Consider the following 16,674-nt stretch of genomic DNA (forward strand, 5'->3'; position numbering starts at 1 on the left):
TGGCCTTTTGAAGGGGATTTCGTCCTTTCTGAGTCAAATTTTGGATCATTTTCTTTTCTGGCCTTAAAAATAGGTTTTCGACCTTTTTGAGTCTGATTTGGGATCATTTCCTTTTTTGGCTTTTTCTGGCCTTTAAAATGGGTTTTCGGCAATTCTAAGCTTGATTTGAAATCATTTTCTTCTTGGCCTTTTTTGGTTTTTAAAAGAGGGTTTCGGCCTTTCTGAGCCTAATTTGAGATCATTTCCTTTTTTTGGCCTTTAAAAGGGGTTTTCGTCCTTTCTGAGGTTAATTTGGGATCATTTTCTTTTCAGGCTCTAAAAAGAGGTTTTCGACCTTTTTGAGCCTAATATGGGATCATTTCCTTTTTTGGCTTTTTCTGGCATTTGAAAGGGGTTTTCGGCAATTCTAAGCTTGATTTGGCCTTTTTGGTCTTTAAAAGAGGGTTTCTGCCTTTCTGAGCTAAATTTGGGATAATTTTCTTTTTTGGCCTTCTTTGGCTGGTGAAAGGTGTTTTCTACTCAATTCTATTTTTGTTGTTCTCATTTCTAGAAAAAAGAGTCGAAATACGTTAAAGGTAAAAAACGTCGTGGTGACAAGAACTCTTTTGACATCTTTGTTCAAGAATGTGTTTGGACAGTGAGCCTTGCCATCTTTAGAGGCGAAAGAAGATGATTAGATTAGATTAGATGAGAGTAAAAAATTATTTCACCGTGACTATTCACAAGCCTGGTTACAAAGGTTATCGGACAGAAAATAGTTTCTTCATTTTTTTGACGTTGGACTAACGTCTATATCGAAGTTAGGCTCCTGAATTTGAAAATCTAGTTATTCAACCAGGGAAAACCAGGGAAAAGTGGTCAGGTTTTGAGCGCTTATATATCAGCCATTTCTTTTCAGAATTTCGAGGTTTTGGCATCAACCGATCAGAAATTCTTTTACGGTTGAATTTATGTAACAAAAATAACCTTTTGTTCGAGATACACTATTGAAAAATTGATAAATCACATCGATTGTCTAAATCATACCGAGCAACCAATCACTACCTCTCTTCACAAGCACAGTCGACACTAACGGATACAACCGATCTGACTTTGTAAACAGTCTCGCAGCTTTCAACCAATAACGAGCTCGCTCTCGGTAGCTGCAACAGGTGTTTCAACACCGTTTTAAAATGCTTCTTTTATCATTACCACTGAACAGATTCTAAACACCAATGGCTTGATTGATAGGGGAAATATTGCGCAAGATTGTCATTTAATAATTTTAATATGTTTTCGATACTAAACTAGATAAAAGTTGTGTTAAAAGTCGTGCACATTCAACCAATCACAAGCTCGCTTGTCCTTTGCTCGCGGATGGAGTTTTGCTTTTGGCTATATAATAGCCTGTGTCGTCTCATAGCAGTCATCAGTTAACAAGTGGAAGGCCACTAGAACGGTCCTGAATAATCTGCAGCGGTGGCTGGTTCCAGTGGCGAAACTGAGCTGCAGCAGAAGCGGTGGTATCAGGCAGCAGCGGCAGAGGTAATGGGCACCTACATTTCTTCATTTAGTTCGGTTCCCCTTCGATCTGAGTTGGATCCCACCAGCGGTAATCCAATTCAGATATCGTTGGGTGAAAACAGCCAGAAACTGCACGAGTCAGCACCGCCACTAGGAAAGCTACCGCCATTTAGTGTGTGTGCAGTGTGCACATATAGCGTATGTGCATCTGCATTACTTTGACATTTGCGATGATAGGGATGGCGCTGTTGCGTGTGTATGGCTAGCTATAGCGTGTGTAAGACATTAGCATGTGTGGCTATTGCGTGTATATCTTCAGCGTGTGTACGGATAGTTATAGCGTGTGTGTGGATAGTTGCTGCGTGTGTAATGATTAGTTATAGCATATGTATGGATAGTAATAGCACATGGTTGGGTAGCTTATGCGTGTGTATAGATAGTTGCACCGGATGTACGGATAGGAATAGCGTGTGTATGGATAGCTTTAGCATGTGTGTATAAAAAAACTATAGCTACAGCGTGTGTATGAATAGTTTAACCGTGTGTATAAATAGTTATAGCATGTGTGTGGATAACTATAGCGGGTGTTTATCGAAGATTATTATTGTCATTAAAAATATTGAAACGTCTTAACGAACACGGTTGTGAGTTTGATTTTACAGCAGCGATTTTAACTTCTTCAGTCAGTCTTTATTGATCGAGGAAAAATTACTGCCTATGAATGAATACTTATTTACTAGAAATTTCATTTAGATCAAAACATTCTTTCTTTTTAGTATCATAAATTATTGATAAAAAGAGTTGCAAGTTTTCTTAATGAGCATTCATTAAATTTTCGTTTTTGTTTCTCGGTGCGCGGTTTTGATTTTGTTTCTCGCACACAGAGAAAGAAACTTGTCGCTATCGTGAAAAATAACAAAACAATTAGAAATGCTCTAAATCACAATTGAAGAAGTTAAGATATTTTCCTGTCACTCGCCAAAACCTTGATAACAACTACCGAAAAACGTGTAATTGAGCTCTAGCTATGTAAGGTTATTGAAATAAACGTCTTTTTTTTAAATACATGAAGTTATATGCTGGGCTGGAGCTACCCTAGCATGAGTTCTATCGATTTAATGTCAAACAATTTTTAAATTTAAAAGTTTCGTTTGAATCGTTCTGGGCTCCAATTTCAGATAGTTTCGTTAAGTTTGCTTTTTGCTTAGATGGGAAAATTTTACCAATTCGCTCAATTAAATGATTGTCTTAATAGTGCAGCTACGAACAAAGGTTTGATTCGAATATGTATGAAATGACAGCGATCAAATAAAAGATATCCATTCTTTTAGTATATATTATTATTTATAACGTTTTAACGTCTCAGCATTCAGAAATGCACTAGATAAAATTGCAGCAAATACTAGAGTTGCAATTCTCTCTATTATTTGTTTTAATGGAATATAAGAATACCGTAGTCCAACGTCATGCGGTCGTGTCTTGAATGCCACCCTCCTACTTTTATTTTGTCACTTTTTGGTTTCTTGACTTTTTTTTTATTGTTTGATTTATGGGCTTTTTTAATTTTTGGGTGTTTAATTCGTTAACTTTCCGGCTTTTTACCGTTTGACTTTTTGGTTTTTGATCTCTACACCTTTTTGCTTGTTGGTTTTTGTCTTTTCAACTGTTTGTCTTTTGATATTTTGGCTTGTTGATTTCTGTAAAGCGTGGCATTTTTGACATAAATTTAACATTATTGATATTTTTTGCATTTTGAAATGTTTTTAATATTTTACTTTGATTACAAAAATTCGACTTCTGTGGAGGTTTCAGCTTCGTAATTATTGGCGTTTTGATTTCAGAATTTTTTATTTTTTTTGTCTGTGTGACTCCATGTTTTTCTTTTCACTTTTGTTCCCGATGCAGTTTTATACTCACTTTTCGTCTCGATGAATTTAGTTCTGATTTGTTTGCTGAACTTGTTTTCCCTAAATCGTCCGCTAGAGCTTTAAGTTTTAATATTTTTTTCAAAGTCTAAAATCTATTTTAAATACTTCCCTTTCTCAATCAAGTTTAGTCTCGGATTCATTTTCGTTTTAGTCGTTAAACTGAATTTTAAGTTAAGTTCTCCTCTAATATCATCCCAGAATGAGTTTATTAGGAATTTGATTCACTTTTGGACATTTTGAGGTTTAGATATTTTAACATTTATACAATATAACAAACTCGTATCAAGATTTGGTTGCAATCGAGCGGGAGACGAGAAAGGGGCTGCTGATAGCTGAGATGACAGTCTCGATCTCTCGTGCTCACTTGGTGCTGATAGCGATGCTAGAGATTTGAAAGACGGCATGCTGTGCATTTGCCCGTCGGCGTTGAAGTGCCCGAACGGAACCGGACACTCGCCGGAGGCTCTCCGCCACGGTAAATTTTATGACAAGACTCTTTTACTGTGGAAATTTGAATTGGAAATATTTGCCACTACAGGCATTTTTATTATTATTTTTTTCCGCTTCCCATCTTTCGGGGTGGGTAAACTCGGTACAGATGCCCTGCCCATGCATGATGTGAAAAAGTTCAGCGCACTTACCTCGCTCGCAGTAGGGTCCCTCGTACTCGAGATTGCGACACTCGCAGATTGGTCCGGAATCGGTCGATATGCAGATGCCGCCATGCTGGCAGGGATCATGCCGCTCGCAGGCGTCCGTAACGTTGCTCCGGAGACCCTGCAATGCAAATAAGGAAGAAAAAAAGACGGAAAAATGTAGCACTTAGTGAAAACTTTCGAGAGTATGCAGGACCGTTGTAAAGTCGAGGGAAGGAAGTGGGATTAAGGAAGGGTGAAAAACGGGTTAAACAGTCTCCGGATTGACATAACATGTCGGAAAGCCGCCTCCGTTCATTTAATTCCGAAGAAAGCTTGATGCTTGATAAGAATAAGGCCAGCATTATCTAGCGGAAAAAATTCAAATTGCTATCTTGACGATCCTAATTTACATTTTGCTTCAGATCTCTTCGATATGAGAAAGTATTCATTTCTTAACTTCAGTGCCCGTTTATGGCGAGTTAATGTTAGTATTTAATATTGTACAGTTTTCCGTCGAAGGGAAATGAATTGCCTTCACAGAGAGTCGTTATTCAAGTTGGATAGAATGCGAACAAAACCATAAACCGTTAAGTTTCCTCAAACCGTAGTAAAATCGCCTTTTTTTTAATCTTTCCGCTCGTACCATTATTGTATTTTGCCTTCCCGATCGTATAATATACATAATAGGTGCAGTCAGTATCAAAGGCCAGCACGAAAAAAATGAACCCATTTCCGATACGGATCGTACGATTACGATAATCGAACTTCTCTGTTCCACTTCTCGCCTCATAGGCACACAGACTGTGACTCCCACCCCAAAATGGAGCGCAGTATCCGGAGCCGGAAGGAGACCGGAAAAGGTGATGTGATAATGATAAAGGTAAGACATAAATTTCGAACACATGTATGCCATTGCCAGCTTCCTGTTCGAACTTCCCTTTCAACGACACACTCGATGAAATCTTGGCGAGAGGCCGAGTGTGCTTGGGAGTTCGGTTTTTTCACCTCGGTGGCAGAAAAATGATCTCCCAGTGGGGGCTTCGGTCGCGTCCGGTGATGAGGCTCTACACCTCGACACTGGCGGTAGGGACTAGAGAGAACACTTCACCTCTCTGGTGTCATTCCTGCACACAGACTTCCGTCCTTTGCTTCACTTCATAGCCTCATCAATCCGAATGCTGAATGAGCAAAAGATGATAACGACTACGACGACGACGATGATGATGATGATGATGATGTTGGTGCTGCTGAATCTGCTCCTATTTTGTTTGCATATCGAGTGCCGAGCAAAGGTTTTTCTCTCCTGATGGTACGTTTTTAATCTTGCACCAGGGCACCCCGAGGCAGGAATTGAACGACCGACATATGAGAATTAATGTTTGTTTTGTCTTCGTTGCCTTCCGGATATCGAGGGTTTCATGCTGAAATTGGTCGTTTCGGTCGACTGAACTCCGTTCCGAAAGAAACGTGAAGGCGTAACCGGGTTTGGAAGTGATTTATGATCCGCAGCCGAAAGGCAACTTGTGCTAGTTTCACTGACTAGCAAAATAAACAATTTGTAATTCTAACATCCGTACATCAAACGATTTTTTCTTTCCTTTAGCCTCAGAACTGGCGTAATCACTGCGACAACCAAATACCGAGATCGATCTAATCCCGAAAATGTAATCATCATTGATTGTTGGGTGAAAATGTACACACGTATTATATGTACGACCCACTCTTGGCAGGGATTTTTTTTCTCATTTCCATTTAATTGCCCACTTGAAGCTTTTACGCCAAATCGAATTTGTTTTTGATTTTCGCCAGACTCAATCTGATTCTTGACTGAGACAGAAAAAATGTGATGGAAAAAATAGGATGCTTTTTAATCAAAATGTGCACAAACCTTGATGAAAGTGTTCATCATAACGAGTGCAGATTGCAGACTGTGCCATCAGCGGTAGGCTTTTTCCGACTTATTACTTACAGGAGTTGATATTCCGTTCCCGTCGGAAGCAACCGGGCCAGAGAACCAGGGAGAAGGACACTGTCGTTGACACTCGCACATTAATTACATGAACTACTTTAGCCTCATTAAGATGATGGAGGTTTTATATTAAATTTTATACCGCACTGCCACTTTAGCGCTTCTTGCATCTTGTCCCCACCTACACACACACACACACATCGAACCATCCGGACACATCCGCCGGTAATGGTGATTCACCTCTATCTAGAGGTTAACCGGTCTGAGACGCGGCGTGGAAAATGTTCGCGGGTCATAAAACGCTAAAAGAAGTGATAATAGCACTTTCGTTTTACCGTCTAGGCTTTTCCCAGCCAAGCTGCTGCTGCCGCCGCCGCTCTTCACTGGCACTACTAGCGACAGCTCAGGCGTGGCAAATCTCATTAGGGTGAATTACAAAACTATTCTGCGACGACGAACTGTCGCTCAAGGTTTGTGAACCTTGAGCACAGTGGGAACAAAGCCGGAAACAGATGGTCACACACTTCAAAGTAATTTTTGCATAGCATTTCTTTAGCAGTCGGAGAATTTGTTCACTTACTATACATTACATACAGCAGACCGGTATCTAAGCAACCGGTTATTTGTCGCGTAATCTAACATAAAGTCAAGAGAAAGCTCTCAGTTTTAGTTCTACAAGAAGTGTTATCAACAAAACGTTTCGATTATATCACGTTAAAAAATATTTTCGCGTAATATATTTGAAACGAGATATATTTGAAACATATTTTTGACGCAGGACTACGTTTGTTTTCTATACTAGAGTACATTTTGTAGAATTGAAAATGAAACTGGCAAATGTTGCGTCAGATTTCAAACGATAATAGCACGCGAAAGACTTAACGTATTTTAGTCATCTATATGTTGAATAATAGATAAAATGTGTCACAATTGTTTTATATAATGTTTAAAATTGTTGCTTCACTGCTTAATGGTGAAATTGCCTTGCTTCCCGAGCACGGATAACAATAACATGGACGAAATAAATTCCACTGCATACACATTTTGACTCACCAAACTTTTTTGTTTCATCGCTCATTCTCGAGTCTGCGTCGCCCAGCCTACATTGCAAAAATCTACGCTCAACTCGATATAAAATACTGCGTATAGAGAATTCAGTTTCGTTCTTGTTCGTCACAAGGTAGCGAGTGGTGCTCACAGTATAGCACATAGGAAAACATCCAATAATCATCAGCGTTCTGTAGCACGCACTTCTAGTTGAAAATTATGGAATCGGAATTCTTTCCAGAACTATGAATAGTTGCAGATAAGAGTTATGAGAATTTTCGCAACTACTACTTGTGTAAAATTTTCATGTATTTCTCAATAAATCATTTTTACAATAAACTGCGGGGCACAAAATTAAATCGGCAGTGTTGCTATAAACAGTTTGTCGTGGCAAGATATAATCCTCATTTTAACCGTAATGTGCTCGACAAAAAAAAACACCCTTCCATGCCCGGCGGGGTAACCGGGTAGCCACAAATTGAAACTCCTATAACTTTGACAATTTTCATTAGATTTTAATAGTTTTAGCACTAAAAGATTCAGCAACTTATCTACTTTGAAATAAGTGCCAGTGATGCTCCGAAAGAATTTTCTTATTCCCGGAAATCCGGGTATTTTGGTGTTATGTTCGGAAACTGAGGATTTTTTATGAATCTAAACATATAAAATCGGACAACCAACCCTGCTGAAAGGAGAAGTAAAGAGGTACGTGTTCTGTCGGCGGTAGTGCGCTAGATTTAGCGCGATGGATGTAGATCCCTCGCCTCCCGTGCCAGCATCCCCGAACCCCTCCGATCCTGTCCCTCCTGCCAACCCTTCCTCTGTTAATTCTCCAGTCCCCCCTTGCCCAAGGCTTTACCCGGACGGATCTCAGGGCAGCTTTACTGTTTTCTTTCGGCCAAAAGCAGGACTGAAATCGAAACCGTTAAACATCCTGCAGATTTCGAAAGACCTGACGGAGGGGTACAAGGCCGTGACCGAAATCTCCAAGGTCAGACCCAACAAGCTCCGTGTTGTGGTCAGCGACCTAGAACAGGCCAACGCTATTGCTCGCTCCGAGCTTTTCACACGCGAGTATCGCGTTTATATACCCGCACGAGACGTGGAGATCGACGGTATCATAACCGATTCGAGTCGGGCGAGTGTATCTTGGCAAGCGGTTTTGGCTGCTTTAAAAATGCTTTGTGTCGCGACGTAAAAGTAAAGATCATAGATTGCAAGCAATTGCGGTCTGTGTCTTTTGTCAACGGCACAAAAGTGTACACTCCGTCAGACTCGTTACGTGTTACGTTTGCTGGATCTGCTCTCCCTAGCCACGTCTCGATCGATCGGGTTCGTCTGCCTGCGATTGTATGTACCCCGTGTTATGAACTGCACTAATTGCAAGCAGCTAGGCCACACAGCCGCCTACTGCTGCAATAAGGCACGATGTAGCAAGTGTGGAGAAACTCATGCGGACGATTCTTGCAGTGTAAATGCTGAAAAATGTATTCACTGCGGGGAAAATCAGCATGAGCTCTCCACATGCCCGGTGTACAGGCAGCGCAGAGATAAAATCAAGCGGTCACTTAAGGAGCGTTCAAAGCGATCTTACGCTGAGATGCTGAAGAAGACCGTGGCCACTTCTACCATAACATCGAACCCCTTTGATCTGTTGTCCTCTGATGAAACCGATTCTGACGATTCACCAGCGGGAACAACTTATGCCAATCCTGGAGGGTCTAGAAAGAGGAAAAATATGTCATCTCCTAAACTTCCCCGAAAAGGTCCTAAGATTTCCCAAAGTGAAATGAAAGTTACAAACAAACCAAACAGTGCTGCGGAAAAACCGAAGCAAACTCCTCCTGGGCTTGCAAATTTAAAGTCCCAGAAGGAGTTCCCAGCACTGCCAGGAACATCTAAAACCCCAGTTGTTCCTTTTGCACTCCCAGTTGATGAAACAAACTCTGGATTAGTGAAATTTTCTGACATTGTGGACTGGATTTTTGAAACTTTCAATGTACCCGATCCAATTAAAATTTTTCTTACAGCATTCCTCCCAACAGTTAGATCATTTTTGAAGCAGTTGACTGCCCAATGGCCCCTCCTTGCAGCGATTGTATCCTTCGATGCCTAATTCATCTGCGTATACGAAGGATTCTATCTCTGTCTTACAGTGGAATTGTAGAAGTATTTTACCAAAAATGGATTTATTTAAAGTTTTAATAAATAGAAACAAATGCGATGCATTTTTCCCTTTGTGAAACTTGGCTTACTTCAAATATTGATCTCAACTTCCATGATTTTAATATTATTCGCCTTGATCGAGACACCCCATATGGAGGAGTACTTTTAGGGATTAAAAAGTGCTATTCTTTCTATCGTATTAACCTCCCCTCGATTCCAGGCATCGAAGTTGTCGCATGTCAAATGACAATACAAGGTAAAGAGCTTTGTATTGCCTCAATATATATTCCTCCCAGAGCACAGGTTGGGCAACGGCTGCTTTTTGATTTAATAGAACTTCTCCCCTCGCCACGTTTGATTTTGGGAGACTTCAACTCTCATGGTGTGGCTTGGGGATCCCCTTACAATGATAACCGCTCCTCTTTAATCTATAACCTTTGCGATGACTTCGACATGACTATTTTGAACAACGGTGAAATGACACGTATCCCGAAACCTCCAGCGCGCCCAAGCGCTTTGGACCTATCCTTATGTTCGACGTCGCTACGGTTGGATTGCACATGGAAGGTAATCCTCGATCCTCACGGTAGCGACCATCTGCCTATTCTTATTTCAATTACTAACGGTTCAACTCGCATGCGACCAATTGACATTCCGTATGACCTCACACGGAATGTCGATTGGAAGTTATACGAGGAAATGATTTCAAAAGCGGTCGAGTCGATTCAACATCACCCACCACTTGAAGAATACAACCTCCTCGCGAGCTTAATCCTCGACGCCGCGTTGCGAGCCCAAACGAAGAAATATCCCGGCGTAACGATCAAAGAGCGGCCTCCAACTCCGTGGTGGGACAAAGAGTGCTCCGATGTCTACACGCAAAGATCCGACGCGTTTTTGGCCTTCCAGAAGGGAGGTATACCCGACGACTATATACGGTATTCGGAGCTTAATACCAAGCTTAAAAGCTTGGCTAAAGCAAAGAAACGCGGATATTGGCGTCGGTTCGTGAACGAGACGTCGAGGGAGACATCGATGAGCACTCTTTGGAACACAGCCCGAAGAATGCGGAATCGCGTAACGGTCAACGAAAGCGAGGAGTCTTCAAGTCGGTGGATATTTGATTTTGCCAGGAAAGTATGTCCGGACTCTGTTCCTGCGCAAAACTTTGTTCGCGATACGTCTCCGGGTCACGACGTGATAGAATCACCTTTTACGATGGCAGAATTTTCAGTTGCCCTCCTGTCCTGTAACAATAACGCACCTGGGTTAGATAGAATCAAATTCAACTTGTTGAAGAATCTACCCGGCAATGCCAAGAGGCGCTTGTTGAACTTGTTCAATAAGTTCCTGGAGCAAAACATTGTACCGCAGGATTGGAGGCAAGTGAAGGTGATCGCCATCCAAAAACCAGGGAAACCAGCTTCTAATCACAACTCTTATAGGCCGATTGCAATGCTATCCTGTATCCGGAAATTGATGGAAAAAATGATACTCCGTCGTTTAGACCATTGGGTCGAATCAAATGGTCTACTATCAGATACTCAATTTGGCTTCCGCCGTGCCAAAGGGACGAATGATTGTCTTGCGTTGCTTTCAACAGATATTCAGCTGGCGTATGCTCGCAAAGAACAAATGGCGTCTGCGTTCTTGGACATTAAGGGGGCTTTTGATTCCGTTTCTATTGACATTCTTTCGGGTAAACTTCACCGACAAGGATTTCCTCCAATTTTGAACAATTTTTTGCACAATTTGTTGTCCGAAAAGCACATGCATTTTACGCACGGCGATTTGGCAACTTTTCGCATTAGCTACATGGGTCTTCCCCAGGGCTCATGTTTAAGCCCCCTTCGACGAATGTCTGGCAAACTCATGCACGATAAGACAACTTGCAGACGACAGTGTAATCTCTGTTACAGGAGCCAAAGCTGCCGATTTGCAAGGACCATTGCAAGATACCTTGGACAATTTGTCTGCTTGGGCTTTACAGCTAGGTATCGAATTCTCTCCGGAGAAGACTGAGATAGTAGTTTTTTCTAGGAAGCATGAACCTGCTCAGCTTCAAACACAATTAATGGGTAAAACGATTTCTCAGGTTTTGGTACACAAATATCTTGGTGTCTGGTTCGACTCTAAAAGCACCTGGGGTTGTCACGTGAGGTATCTGATGAAAAAATGTCAACAAAGAGTGAATTTTCTTCGTACAATAACAGGACAATGGTGGGGAGCCCACCCAGGAGACCTTATAAGGCTTTACCAAACAACGATATTGTCTGTTATTGAATACGGGTGTTTCTGCTTCCGCTCCGCAGCAAACACACATTTGATCAAACTGGAGCGAATACAATATCGTTGTTTGCGTATCGCCTTAGGTTGCATGCAGTCGACCCATACGATGAGTTTGGAGGTCTTAGCTGGAGTACTACCATTGAAAAACCGCTTCTGGAGCCTGTCTTCTCGTATTCTTATCAAATGTGAGGTCTTGAACCGTCCCGTGATTGAAAATTTTGAAAGGTTAATCGAACTTAATTCTCAAACCCGTTTTATGACATTGTATTTTAATCACATGTCCCAAAATATTAACCCTTCTTCGAATATTCCAAATCGTGTCGACTTATCAAATACTTCTGATTCTACTGTGTTTTTCGATACATCCATGATAGAAGAAACTCGTGGAATCCCGGATCATTTACGCGTGCAACAGATTCTCAAAAATTTTTCCAATAAATATCGAAACATCAACTGCAACAATATGTTCTACACTGACGGATCACTTCTTGATGGGTCCACTGGCTTCGGTATCTTCAATAACAATTTAACCGTCTCCCATAAGCTCGATAATCCTGCTTCTGTTTACGTCGCAGAATTGGTTGCAATTCAGTACACCCTAGGGATTATCGAAAAAATGCCCACGGACCATTATTTCATCTTTACGGACAGTCTCAGTTCCATTGAGGCTCTCCGATCGATGAAAGATGTTAAGCACTCTCCGTATTTCCTGGGGAAAATACGGGAACATTAGAGTGCTTTATCCGAAAAATCATATCAGATTACCTTAGCGTGGGTCCCTTCTCACAGCTCGATACCGGGCAATGAGAAAGCGGACTCTTTGGCTAAGGTGGGCGCAACAAACGGTGGAATTTATGAAAGACCAATTGCCTTTAATGAATTTTTCTCATTTGTTCGTCAGAATACGACCATCAGTTGGCAAAATGCTTGGACCAGAGGGGAACTGGGAAGGTGGTTACATTCCATAATCCCCAAGGTGTCGACGAACCCGTGGTTCAAGGGGTTGGATGTAAGTCGGGATTTCATTTGCGTGATGTCCCGGCTTATGTCCAATCACTATAGATTTGACGCGCATCTCCGTCGTGTTGGGCTCGGGGAGAGTGGTATCTGTGCCTGTGGTGAAGGTTATCACGACATAGAGCACGTTGTTTGGTCATGCCCTGTACACCGTGACGCCAGGTCTAGATTAATAGCTTCCCTGCAGGCCGAAGGTAGGCAGCCGGCTGTTCCTGTTCGTGATGTCTTGGCGAGCCGTGACCTATCCTACATGTCCCTTATATACGTTTTCCTGAAATCCATCCACGCCCCAGTTTAGTCCTATCCCCTTCCGCCTACATTCAACCAAACGACAAGAACACGTTAAGACCCCGGATCCGGAAACAGCAATCAGACCCGCACGATACTCTCAAGGCCCGATGGAAACAACCCAATATGCCAGTCCGTAATATCTTGGCCCAGCAGCGGAACAAATTTAATATGCTGCTTACCTATGGCAATGAAAACCATCAAACAGCAAACCTGTGCTTTTAATGCGAAATATTCTAGCTTTAAGTTAGATTTAGTTTTCAGTTCGTAGTCGGCAGCGAGGATAAAAATTTGCTTTTAGTTATTAAGATACTTTAGAAAGTAAGCTACCAGGGAGGACTGGCAACAAGGCCCGCTAAGTGTCGTGCGTGTTTTATCTCTACGTGAAATTTAGCTAATTTAAGCTGTTTCCCCCCAAATAATATTAGTATATTCAGTGAATTTTATAAATTAAGTTCTGTTGGCTACCGGAACAGTGAAAAAAGGAGTCACCGGGAAATTCTAAGCAAGCTAAGTAACATTTTATTTTGTAAATATGTGGTGTGTTTTGCAGTCGGTTATTCGAGACGCACAAAAAACACTGACGAATAAAGTACGCTCACAGCGCCTCCTGTTAGCGGATAGAAAAGCGAGAGGTGTACATGAAAAAGTTGCGACCTGCATATTTTCCACTCATATTATTGCGTGCGCGTTAGGCAATTCCATTTTACCATTTTACGAACTGCTAGAGTAGGATACACGGTATTTGCTGTTCCATGTTTTCTATGAGAATATTTTCCATGAATTGAGTTCTGAAACGTCTCGTAAAATAGTCTATAGCCGTGTAAGGTCGTTTCTATTGCGCTCAAACTGTGAATCGTCGCATCGCGGTACTCCATTTTTTCCACTTTTTGCTGATAACGTTCGTGGTTGTGATAAATGCGTGAACGTGTGGATGATTTGTTTAGATGATTTTACGCGATGAATAGTCGTAGAAAAGAGCGAGACATCTATGCAAGCGCGGCAGCGTTTTTATAATAACCTATTTCAATTCATGTTTTCAGTCACTGGAAGGAGCAAAACAATAACTATTGATGTGTCATGAAAGAGTCTTTTTTAGACCTTCACTCTTTTTGGGAACACAATATAACGGACACTTTTCATATGTTTTTCGAATCCGTTTTATTTTTCGCGTTTTCCACTTTAACAATATGAAAATTTCAGCTATGGAAGGCAGTCAACCGAGATTTTCTTCACATGCTTCTTGTTGTATTTTATAATTCATTTTTAAGAATCTCACATTATATATGATCATATCTACAATGTTTAGATGACTTTATACGGTGAATAGTTGCGATGCAATGTTGTTGTAATAATTTATTTCTATCAATATAGCCGCCGAAAGCAGCACAATAACTACTATAGAATTTTCATGAATTAGTCTAATATAAGTTCATCTATTCTATTTTAGCACAACATGACGGATCATTTTCATATGTTTTTCGACTCTCTTTTAAATATTTCTTTTGCGTTTTCTGCGTTAAAAATTTGAATATTTCAGCTATGCAAGGCAGCCAACCGAGATCTTCTTTACATGCCATATTACTTCTTTTTTTTTTAGAATTCATCTTCATTAATCTCACATTATTTGTATATGATCATATTTATATTGTTACATCAATCCAATTAAATCATGGTCATATCACTTATCAAAGTGAATCCTGATCAAAAACCTACCCCACTAACAAAAACTCCCTTCCGTGGTCTTTGTAGGGATGCAGAGGTATACTCGATCTCTAACAAAACAAAGACTACATTCTAACACTCCTTCCTTATTGAAGGCTTCGTGCGGTACTGGCATAACTCGAAATTCAGAGTTCGAAGAGAAACGGGATTGAAAAGTTTGCGTTTAAAATTACCTTTATCGTCTCCAAGAAATCTACGAGCAAGTTAAAAACTTTCAAAGACACATCAACTGATAACTCAGTTTTTTTTTTGTGGATTTTGAAACAAGTCTTTGTGAAATAAAATTTAATAATATTTGGTATCATTTGACTGCAACATGGAAAACTTTTGAGTTGTGCCGGTATTGCACGAAACCGACGATATCCCCATCTGACTGTAAGGACGTGGCCGGCGCCGTTATTGGTCTATAAAAAATCGGGTCATTGAATGATGCACAGTGAGAAGGAATTACCACTCCCAGTCGTTCTTTCAGTTGATTCATTGTGCATCTTGAGTGGCTCGGACCCATCACGGAGTAGCAACCATTGATATGTACAGTCAGAACTAAGCTAAGCTAAGCTAAGCTACTTTAGAAAGTAAGCTACCAGATATAATTGGCGCCGTTAAACATTGAATTGTATTTGTGCCGTGTCAAATAAACTATAGATGAAGAAAAAAAATGTCGATAAATGACGATAAATTAAATAAACTTGCCTGTGTCACTCTTGGTGACACACCAATGACATTTTTCAGCGTCTCGAAATTACTCAAGTGAAGTAGTTATTTTATTTCTACCATTAGCTAGAACGTTGCTAGAGGGAATAGAAAGATTTATTCTTGAAATAATTTTCTTTTCAAAGCAGAATTACATCGAACCCACGCTGCTCAGCAACTTGAAATGAATGATTTCGGAACACTAAGAAATGCCACACGTAATTTTTTTTATAGATCGATATAGGGGAACCGCTCCTATATTCATCTCTACACCTTTAATAATCTCATCGCTCTAATTTGTTCAATTTGCTTTGAATTTTTTAAATTTTCTAAGCAGTAATTTTGTCTCTTTCAAATATTTCAATATTAGCATTTTTGACTTTTTGATTTTTAGATTTTAAGACGTTTTAGGTATTTTCATGTCTCTGAAGCAAGGCTCCTGATTCCTACATTGAATCTTCATTCGCTATTTGAGACACACGCCAAGAAAATTGCTCGTTCTCTTTGGCATAGTTTATTAACACGGTATGAAAATATTTGATCTCAAAGAAAAACTATATCCGTCATGCCACCATCCAACCAGTCCATTCAAGATCGGCACATTCGAAGACAAGATAAAAAGCAACTCTGCTGCTTGATGTCGCTGCACTTCGTTCCGTTCGGTACACTTTACTTTCATCCGCCATTCACTGCGACAAATTTTCCCAAGATAAAACGACTGAGTGCCGTTTTCTCCGATCTAATCGAGGAACAAAAGAGCTCTGTTCACAACGTTCGAGCCGTTGAGGACGACGGGGTCGCAGAGGCGACCCAATCCCAAGGCAATCCATTATGGCCAGAGCACTTCAGTGCGGTTCGAAAAAAAAAACATTGGATAGAGCGGTCTGAAGTACCATCACTCAGCAACTGGTTGTGGAGTGACCGAGCGAAAGCCTTTGTAATTTGAGTTTCTTTTTTTATTTGTTCGAATGACCCTGAAAGTGCTATTCTAATTTTGGACCCACCCCATCACAGCCGGTATATTGGAGAACAATAGCTTTCAATAGTGGGAGCTAACCCTCCAGGTGGAGCGATTTAAATTCGAAACGCCCACTACGAAACAGCGGAAGGATGAGACGGGGTCGAATCCCCTTGTTAAGTTGGCCTTTTGTTTCGGGTTTGCCCTGCCCTCGCTTTAAGTGGATCCGGAGGTCACACAAAGCGTTTTCAGGTCAGCGCAGTGCTTCAAAGCCTGACACCGTAGGTGTCATCCAAGTGAGCGTTGCGTTTGTAGTGTTGACAGAGAAAGTTCGACAGTAGCTAGGTTATGGTTATTTACTCAACACAATCGCATTAAAAAGTTTCATCATAAAACGGTATACAAGGCAAAACATCGAAGACACCTAACCGAGATCAATGATTCCATGGTTTG

General features: G+C 40.9%; 1 protein-coding gene across 11 annotated transcripts in view; it reads right to left on the reverse strand.

Moving 5' to 3' along the window:
• Nucleotides 1-16,674, reverse strand: part of LOC129718570 (neurexin-1b) — a 265,446-nt gene that overhangs the window by 92,309 nt on the left and 156,463 nt on the right. For all 11 annotated transcript variants that reach the window (XM_055669463.1, XM_055669464.1, XM_055669462.1 and 8 more), the window contains one exon: nucleotides 4,073-4,208. In XM_055669463.1, coding sequence (XP_055525438.1) covers nucleotides 4,073-4,208 — 136 coding nt within the window. The remainder of the gene's footprint in view (nucleotides 1-4,072; nucleotides 4,209-16,674) is intronic.

Source organism: Wyeomyia smithii, chromosome 1 (assembly GCF_029784165.1).
Source record: "Wyeomyia smithii strain HCP4-BCI-WySm-NY-G18 chromosome 1, ASM2978416v1, whole genome shotgun sequence".
Taxonomy (NCBI): Eukaryota; Metazoa; Arthropoda; class Insecta; order Diptera; family Culicidae; genus Wyeomyia; species Wyeomyia smithii.